The sequence below is a fragment of the Primulina tabacum genome, chromosome 10 (assembly GCF_025594145.1).
Source record: "Primulina tabacum isolate GXHZ01 chromosome 10, ASM2559414v2, whole genome shotgun sequence".
Lineage (NCBI taxonomy): Eukaryota > Viridiplantae > Streptophyta > Magnoliopsida > Lamiales > Gesneriaceae > Primulina > Primulina tabacum.
This window is the reverse complement of record NC_134559.1, coordinates 13,817,798-13,827,807: the sequence shown is the minus strand read 5'-3', so window position 1 is coordinate 13,827,807 and position 10,010 is coordinate 13,817,798. Positions and strand designations below refer to the sequence as shown.

Here is a 10,010-nt window from a genome sequence, read left to right as displayed (position 1 = left end):
TACACAATTATCCCGTGAATATATATAAACATTTAAAAAAATTAAAGATATTATTATATGAAAATAATATCAATAGGACATTGGTAATTTAGTTATGAGTTAATATGAAATATTAAAATATGTGTAATAAGAGTTAAAAAAATGATTTATAGTAAAAAAAAATATTATTTTTATAAATTGAAAGTAAATGACAATATTCGATCAATATTTTTTTATCACTGTGTCAATATTTTTTATATAATGGAAGATTGTTATAATAATATGCATTTTATATGTTATCAAGCATAAATATTTAATAAATTAAAGGTGACTAGAAAAATAAAAATATCTGGTAACAACGATTGTTACTTTACATAAAAGAGAATAATAACCAATATCATTGTAAACAAAAAAATTACACATCATCTATTGCCCAAAAAAATGTAATAATTGAAAGTTACAATAAAATATATGCATTTGTTGAGAAAATATAATAATAATAAAAAAAGAAACGATACGACTGAAAAAATATATGAGAAAAAATTGAATAGTCTAAATCTTTTTTTAAAAATTAAACAAATATATTTTTATCTAAATTAATTACATATGAATAAATAACATGAATGGTCAAAATTTACAATATTATTGTCATTATCTTTTGTTGAATTAACTAATTTTGTTTCGAACTCTAATTACTCCAACATACGTTTCTTAAGTGCAACACACATATATAATTTCTAGTATATAGAAATGACTCACAATAATCTAATCTAAATCAGAAAATATGTTGAAAAATGAAAAGTACGTAGTTACGTAATTAAAATATATTGTCTTGTCTAAGGAAATAAAATCGGAATTTAAACAAATCAAATCAAAACAAAAATTTATCAAAAACTGGAAAAACACGAATTTAAAACCCTATAAAAGAATTTGCCCAAAAAAATCATCGAGCTCATGACAATTTGGTGGTTGTATTTTGAAGTAACCCGTCCTTGTACTCCCATGTGACTTCACTACTATATTTGCGGTTCAAAACAGGACTAAACTGATACAACTTCGAGCTGAGCGAGAAGCGATCTCACGGATTCATGATGGAATTCGAGCATCCTGTTTTCCAGATTGCCTCCAATATGGAAGGCATTGTAATTATCTTTTGCAGAAAAACAGAACCAAGTTATTAACAGATGATCCTGCAAAGTCTACGCCCACATGAAATATAAAAGCAAAAATTTACCAAGAACAAGAAATTGCAAAGACTTCTGTATCGTAACATTCATTCATTTGCTCAAACCATCTGCAATTCCCATTTCTGCCTCCAGTTATCGCACTCCTATGAACGAACATCGAAGGCAAGATTATAGCTAATAGATTATACCCCTGCCTCTATTGGTAACTTTACTTGTATATTCCTGATTAATATTTGGTTTATACATAATCAGAGGATAAATTGACTGTATAGGTTGTTTGATGCAGCATCAAGAAAGAGCACCAGGGCCATGTCCTAGATTTTTGTTGCAATGGAACAAAAGTTCACTAAACTTCTCTAGCTCAGCTCCTCGAAATTGAGTGTTGCATTGGCACTTCTAATGTTGGAAGTCCGTTATACTATTAAACTCAAAGCCAATCAAAACTGGGGCAGATCTTAGCATAAGGTGCTGTCTAAGGGGTCCTTTTTTCCCCCCCATCAGCTGCTAGACCAAAAAGAAGAATGAAACAGAGCAAAAAGGGGAATGGTAATCTTTACCGGATCTCAAAAAAAGTTTAATAATCCAGGATGTGAAAATTTGTACCTCGAGCCCAGTTCAACCATGTACACAGCAGACAAGTCACACATTGTTGATATATGAACAGAGGAGACGACATATGCATGTGTCGATCTAACCAAAATCACAACTGGTTTGAGTGCAACATAACAAACAATATCGTGCTATATGTAGGGCATTGCTAACAATAAAGGGCGGCATGGAACCTCGAAAGGCTTACTCGAGCAAATCTATCAACAATATTAGTTTGCCATTTCATTAATATATTTAAATTTTTTGTCAAATATCAAGTAACCGTTATCCAACAACCCTAAGCAAAAATAAAAAATTATTATGATCAAAGCCAAGACAAGAACAAGAAAAATCACAAGCTCATGCATGAAATATCCATGAATCAAAGAGAGCTCGTTATTAACCTCATCTCTGCATCAACTCATTTACCAATTTGTTTTTTGGGGCTCGGATTTCTCTCATTGCTAAAATTGACAACAGCATTTTGATCTTTACCATATTAAATAAATGAAAAGATTATATAATGAGACACACAGTTGAATAAAACTCATAATCCAGGGTGAATCAATAACTGAGCAGATGGATTACCAAATGTATTTGGAATAGAAACTTGCATTTTTAAGAAAAATTAAGCATCCAATACCTTAAATAATCCATCTGCTCAGTTCTTGTTTCCAGAAGGTATGTACATTATGTAGGAACCACAAAGCAAAAATCCTAATTGTTAAAGTTGTGTTTTAAATTATAAAAGTGTATTCTTTGTAATAGCATTTCTTTGCTTTGGTATATAGGGTAGTTAGCTGTTAACAATACTTTCTGTACAAAACACTATTTTTCCTTCTTTGAGCTAAGTCGCTCCATTACTGGACTTCACGGTATGTTCTTCCTCTTCTCCCTTCAATTCCAACATGGTATCAGAGCTAGGTTGCTCTTTTAGATTTGATTCGTAATTACTAGATCATAATTGATCGAAGGATCCTCAATTTGTTTTACCGTGGTTGCTGAGAAATTTGCCTCGATCAAGATGACTTCCGCTGCGATCGACGCGCTGGATCCACTTTATGTTAATCTCTCCGACACACCAGGGCTCAATTTGATAAATGAGCAACTGATTGGTACTGAGAACTATGCGATCTGGAGTCGCGCAATGTTAATCGCATTACGAGCTAAGAACAAGCTTGCATTCATAGATGGAAGCTGTAAGAGGCCAAACTCTGATTCAGACAAGATATTGCAATGGGAGAGATGTAATGCAATTGTTTTGTCCTGGATCATGAATGCTGTGTCGAAGGAGATATTTAGTGGAATTGTGTATTCAACCGATGCAGATGTAGTCTGGAGCGATTTGCGTGAACGATTCAACAAAGTGAATGGCTCAAGGATCTTCGCACTTCATCGAGAAATAGGTTGCCATGTCCAAGGTAACAACTCGATTTCAGTCTACTATTCAAAACTTAGACAACTGTGGGATGAATATGGATCTCTCGTTACATTACCTACATGCTCATGTGAGTCTTCGAGAAAATATGTTGAGTTTGATCAACAGCATAAGCTCCTTCAGTTCCTTATGGGGCTCAATGAAAGCTTTGTTCATATTCGAAGTCATATTCTGATGATGAACCCCCTCCCTACTGTAAATAATGCATTTGCCATTATTTCACAAGAAGAATCCCATCGAAGTCTGTTGAACGTGGTTCCACAACAACTGGATTCCACTGCCTTCTTTTCCACTCAAAATAAGAGGAAAAATGATATTAGATGTGACCACTGCAATTTGCTTGGTCATAGCAAGGAGAATTGTTTTAGGTTGATTGGATATCCCCTTGGACACAAGTTGTATAAAGGCCAAATGGTAGTACCACCAAGATTAGCAGTTTAGGAACCATATGTATCAACAAAGTTGTCAATCTTTCCAATGTCCTCTTTGTCCTAGATTTCCGTCACAATCTTCTTTCCATTTCTAAATTCACTAAAGAACATCACTGCTTTGTCACCTTCTTTCCATACTTTTGTGTGTTTCAGGACCTCTCAAGTGGGAAGATGATGGGGATTGGTAGAGAAAGGCATGGACTATACTACTTAGACAGTTCAAGTTTACAATCCACAGGTGTATCGACCACTTTAACAGCCTTTAAATTTCCATTGTTTAAGTCTTCACTTTCTGCTGTAAATAATACACAATGTACTTCGATGTCACAAGAAATTTTATGGCATCAAAGACTTGGACATATTTCTTTATATCGAATGAAAATGTTGCCTTTCCTCCCTGCTCATTTTGAATTATCCCACTGCTCTATTTGCCCTTTGTCAAAGCAAACACGTATGAGTTTTCCACATAAAAAAATCGTTTGATTCCTCTGAGGCTTTCCAGCTAATTCATATGGATGTATGGGGGCCTTTTAACACACCTACATATAATGGGGAGCGTTTTTTTCTCACTATTGTGGATGACTTCACACGTGCAACTTGGGTTTACCTTATGCACTCCAAATTAGACGTCCTTCCCTTGATCAAAACATTCTTGACTTTCACTAAAACACAGTTTTCAGCTACTGTGAAGATCATTAGGACGGATAATGCTATGGAATTTTTCCAACATGAATGTACTGCCCTTTTCCATAACTTGGGTATCCTTCATCAAAGCTCCTGTCCTTATACTCCTCAACAAAACGGCGTAGTGGAACGCAAATATAGACATATTCTTAATGTTGCTCGTTCATTGATGTTTCAAGCTTTTTTTCCAAAAGAATACTGGGGAGATTGTGTACTTACATCGGTTTACATCATCAATCGAACACCAACCCCTCTTTTATCGAACAAGACACCTTTTGAAGCTTTATTTGGTTCCTTACCTTCTTATATACATTTACTGGTTTTGGGTTGTCTTTGCTACGTTTCCACATTGCCCAAGGGTGATAAATTTACCCCTCGAGCAAGTGCTTGTGTTTTCCTTGGATATTCTAGTACTCAAAAGGGGTACAAGGTTCAAGATCTAAACACCAAAAGGATTTTTGTTTCCAGGGACATCACATTTCATGAAACCATCTTTCCTTTCTCACATACTCCAACTCCTCAGCCTGTCTTTCCTACCCTGGATGTGCCCTTTCCCATTCCTGAACCCTTACCACCTTCTTCCCAACCACAATCACATCCTCCAGTCCTATACCCTCTTAGACATTCTTCTCGTATTTCGAGACCACCAATTTGGTCCCATGATTACATTTGTTCTAACTCACAGTCTTCTTCTCCTATTCATTCTATTTCCAATTTTGTTCAGTATACTGGTCAGTCCCCTACCTATAAAGCCTTTCTTTCCTCCTTCTCTGCCTTCAAAGAGCCGTCCACCTACCATGAGGCTATTCTTGATCCCCGTTGGCAATCCGCTATGGACTTAGAGTTACAAGCTCTGGAGAGTAACCACACTTGGGATATTGTTGATCTTCCTCAAGGAAAACATCCTATCGACAATAAGTGGGTTTATAAGATTAAATACAAGTCGGATGGCAGTGTGGATCGGTTCAAAGCACACCTGGTCGCTAAAGGATACACTCAGCTTTACGGTATAGATTTTCATGACACTTTTTCTCCAGTGGCTAAGATCGCCACTGTTAGATGCCTTCTCAGCGTTGCTGCTATGTTTGGCTGGCCCTTGTACCAGATGGACGTCACCAATGCATTCCTTCAGGGTGATCTTGATGAAGAGATTTACATGGTCTTACCTCTAGGCTTTCGAAGCCAGGGGGAGTCTCATGAGAGCCTTCGAAACACAAAGGAGATGCGAAACAACAAGGTGTGTAAATTGGTGAAATCCTTATATGGTCTCAAACAAGCTTCGAGACAATGGAATAAGAAGTTCACATCAATCATGAAGGGAGCCGGCTTCAGTCAATCACAGCATGACCACTCGATGTTTATTAAGAGAGAACAAGATTTTGTCACTGTACTATTGGTGTATGTTGATGATATAGTAATCACCGGTAACCATGAAAAATCCATCCAAGCCCTCAAGAAGCATCTACACTTACATATCAAAGTTAAGGATTTGGGAACATTGAGATATTTCCTTGGTATAGAAGTTGCTAGATCAAAGGAAGGGATATGTTTGAACCAAAGGAAATATGCTCTTGAGCTCATATCAGATGCGGGCTTGGCCGATGCAAAGGTTAGTGATACTCCTATGGAACAAAATGGTACACTTACTTCAAAAGATTTTGATGATAGTGCGGGACATGATACTGAAATAGATCCTCTACTGGAAGATGCAAGTGCATATCGCAGATTAGTCGGCCGCCTCATATACCTCACGGTGACGAGACCTGATATTTGTTTTGCAGTTCAGACATTAAGTCAATTCATGAACAATCCCAAGGCATCGCATTTGGATGCAGCACTAAGAGTGTTGAGATATCTGAAGTCTGCACCTGGCAAGGGAATTTTACTCAAGGCACATTGCTCCTTCTCATTGACAGCATATTGCGACTCTGATTGGGGAAACTGTCCCATGACCAGAAAATCCATAACTGGTTACTGCATCAAGCTGGGAGAATCCTTGATTTCATGGAAAACTAAGAAGCAAGCTACCATCTCAAGATCTTCAGCTGAGGCAGAATATAGAGCGATGGCTAACACAACGTGTGAAGTGATTTGGTTAGTTGGTATTTTAAAGGACATGAGAATGAAGTTAGAACTTCCAGTACTGATGTGTTGTGACAATACTGCGGCCCTCCATATTGCAGCGAATCCAATGTACCACGAAAGAACAAAACATATAGAGATTGATTGTCACCTAGTTCGAGAGAAGATACGTGATGGATTGATCAAGACGTCTCATATCAAAACTGGAGAACAGCCAGCAGACTTGTTCACCAAAGCCTTGAGCAAAATTCAACATCAAAATCTCGTATTCAAGCTTGGAATGGTGAACCTATTTCAAGCTTGAGGGGGAGTGTTAAAGTTGTGTTTTAAATTATAAAAGTGTATTCTTTGTAATAGCGTTTCTTTGCTTTGGTATATAGGGTAGTTAGCTGTTAACAATACTTTCTGTACAAAACACTATTTTTCCTTCTTTGAGCTAAGTCGCTCCATTACTGGACTTCACGGTATGTTCTTCCTCTTCTCCCTTCAATTCCAACACTAATGATTCTGACCAAAGCCAAGAATGCTTGCCCTTTTATTCACGATTCTATATTGATTGATTTCTTCGTTACTTCTTGAAGATGGAAGATCAATGGTTTCTTTATTTGATATACACTATTTCATACCTGAAACATTACAAAAGCAAAAAAGGAACACTATGTAATTAATAAACTAAGTAGGATACCTGGGACTTACCCAGGGAAATGTGCTTGAACAAGCTGCTCGTGTTCGACAGACTTTCCATCTGGCTCGAACTTGATGACTCTCGAGACATATTCCTTACTCTCAAACAAAGGTCTAAAAGATCTTATTCGGCATTAATTTCTTGCATCCCAGAATATGCCATAGATTGTCAAAATAGACAATTATCCACAAGGGTCCTACCAAATGTTCTCAAGCTGAGTGATCATGTCGCCACCCATTTTTTTCTTTACCAGTATTCTTTACACGAACATAATCCTCCTTTGAAATGGTGAAACCGATTCCGATCCCTCACAATTATTTCACGATCATAAACCTTCGATATCAACTTACTCACCTCATGACAATCTTTACAGACACGCAAGTTCTTGGTAACACGGATAAGTTCCCCAGGTTTAGTTTTCAACAATCCAAAAGCAATAGCCAGTTTCTCACTATGGCAGTGAGATAGATTGTCTCTTTCCTCATCAGAGATATCAAACAAAATTTCATCAGTGTCTGGCACATAGCCTACATCTCTTATACGTACAAAAATTTCTTCCATTTTACAATATATTTCTTCAGCTTGCGGATGAGTAATTCCTCCAGCAATGAACTCGCTAACTATACCTTGAAATTCAATCGTCGAAATTCCAGCTTCCTTTTTAACTCCTCTGTCATTCATCAACTTCCTGATGTTAGCAACATTTTCATATCTACCAATTTTGGTATATAGATTAGCCAACAAAACATAGCGCCCACTGTTGTCTGGCTCTAGGTCGATCACTTCCCTCCCGATCTCATCTCCCATATCCACATTCCCATAGATGTTACAAGCTCCAAGAAGAGCACCTAAAACACTCGCATCAGCTTTCATAGGCATATCATGAATAACTTTCCTCGCTTCCTCGAGTAATCCAGCTCTACCCAACAAATCCACAAAACATCCATAATGCTCCATTCTTGGAGAAATGCCATACATTTCAGTCATGTAACGAAAATAATGCTTCCCTTCTTTTACTAGTCCTGAATGTGCACAAGCACTGAGCAGATTCACAAATGTAACATAATCAGGTTGCACTGCACTCTGCTCCATTTCTTTCAAAAGCTCAACGGCAGCCTTTCCTTGACCATGCATACCTAATCCCCCAATCATACAATTCCAAGATGAGATCCCTTTACTTGGTAATCCCTTAAACACCTCGAGTGCCTTCTCCAGGTGTCCACATTTGCAGTACATATCAATAATTGTTGTCGCCAACTTGGGATCCACTTGAATCCCACTACTTCTAATGTACTCGTATATCCGATCACCTCGTTCCAGTGCACCCACTCCTGTACAAGCAGACAGCAAACTAGCAGCCACAAAATTGTCCATCACCACATTTTCTTTTAGCATCCAATCGAACGCGGAAAACGCTTTATGGAACCGATTATTTTGCACATAAGCTGCGATCAAGGCATTCCACACAGCGGATCTTTTGACAGACATCAACTCAAGAACATGAAGCACTTCATCAACGCAGCCCAGCTGGGAATAACCAATTATCAAGGTAGTCCAAGAAACATCATCTTTCTCATCCAACTTGTCAAACACTCTTCTAGCTTCATCCAAAGAATCAAAGTTCACATACATGTGAATCAAATTGTTCTGACAAAATGAATCCTGGCCAAACCCAAGTTTGATCACCTGGCCATGCACCTGCTTCCCTTCTTCAACCGCATTGTCTATGCTACACGCACGTATAACGGGAGGGAACGTAAATTCATTCGGCACGACGAACCTTTCCAACATACAAGAGTAGAAAAGAATACCATTTCTGCACAAATTTGCTCCCAAAAAACCCCTCAGCGTAATGTTATAAACATAAACATCTGGGAATGGCAACATAGCGAACACCTTGAGTGCATGGTTCAAGTCCCCTGATTTCGATAAAGCACAGAATTTGATGACACGGCCCATGGCATCATTGTCGGAAGAACGGCCCAGTTTGATTATCTGGGCTTGACACTGTTTGAGCTCCTCCATGGTTGAACACGAATGTAGACTCTTCAACGGCACAGTCACGGCTGAGTATGTGAAAGATATAGATGTGGGTGGTGGAAGAACACACGCCAAAGCCATATCCAGATACTTAAAAGTTGATTAAATATTTTTTCCCACAAAAAAACACTTCAATTGTTTGGCAAAGAGTTTCATCACAGTGAGAAAAAATGCAAACCCGTAAACAAATAGAGAAAGAAAGTTTGGAAGGATCGTTAGTGAATAACCCGGGGACTGAGGACATCGCCGGTGAAGAATGGATGCGTCCATCTTCAATTAATGGAGACGACAGAGAGATAGATACATATCCATATATCTAACGTCAGATTTTATTTATAATTATTTTCGAAGTTTTACAATAACTAACTCTTATCTAAATGTCAGATATTTAAAAATTAGCATGTGGTCCTCTTTTCGTTGCTGGACTTATACATGTCAAAACGGACTGGCCAACCCATCGCAACCCGCCATTAGGTGGGACGGGGTGGGCCAGCCCACTATTTTGACGGGCCTCTAAATGATCAATCCAGTCCAACCCATCTTGGGCCACGGGTTAGGCGGGCCAAATCGCCTAACCCGCTTATTATTTTTTTTTAAAAAAATACTAAACAGTATTAAAATAAACATAGAAGAAAAATATATTTCAGTCAAATATTTTCATAAAAAACTTAAAAACATTGAAATAAGACATTGAAAGCATACAACAATCAACATAATACATAAAAAAAATAAAGTGTTTATTCTAATTCACACAAGATTTCATCGTACACATGTACTAAAAATTAACTCATGTAATATTATGTTTTCAATAATACAGATAATTACTTTATTTACTATATTATTTTGATAATTCTGGATTAGTTCGAGTTAAACATTAAAAAAAGGGAGGGGACTGA

The 10,010-nt window shown here is 37.4% G+C and overlaps 1 protein-coding gene across 6 annotated transcripts; it reads right to left on the bottom strand.

Moving 5' to 3' along the window:
- Positions 1 to 789: 789 nt before the first annotated feature.
- Positions 790 to 9,447, bottom strand: LOC142505081 (pentatricopeptide repeat-containing protein At5g66520-like). Of its 6 annotated transcripts, XM_075617903.1 has the most exons (3): positions 6,887 to 9,447; positions 1,214 to 2,471; positions 790 to 1,129 (listed from the first exon to the last, which is right to left on the bottom strand). In XM_075617903.1, exon 1 carries the CDS (start codon positions 9,193 to 9,195, stop codon positions 7,321 to 7,323), a length of 1,875 nt encoding a protein of 624 aa, XP_075474018.1. In that variant the 5' UTR covers positions 9,196 to 9,447; the 3' UTR covers positions 790 to 1,129; positions 1,214 to 2,471; positions 6,887 to 7,320. The 6 variants fall into 6 exon arrangements, with proteins under 6 accessions (XP_075474018.1, XP_075474017.1, XP_075474019.1 ...); XM_075617902.1 differs by having other exon boundaries at positions 790 to 2,471; XM_075617904.1 differs by having other exon boundaries at positions 794 to 1,856; positions 7,086 to 9,447.
- Positions 9,448 to 10,010: the final 563 nt, after the last annotated feature.

Coding starts and splice junctions, on each gene's coding strand:
- LOC142505081 (XM_075617902.1), bottom strand. CDS start 9,195: ATGGCTTTGGCGTGTGTTCTTCCACCACCCACATCTATATCTTTCACA.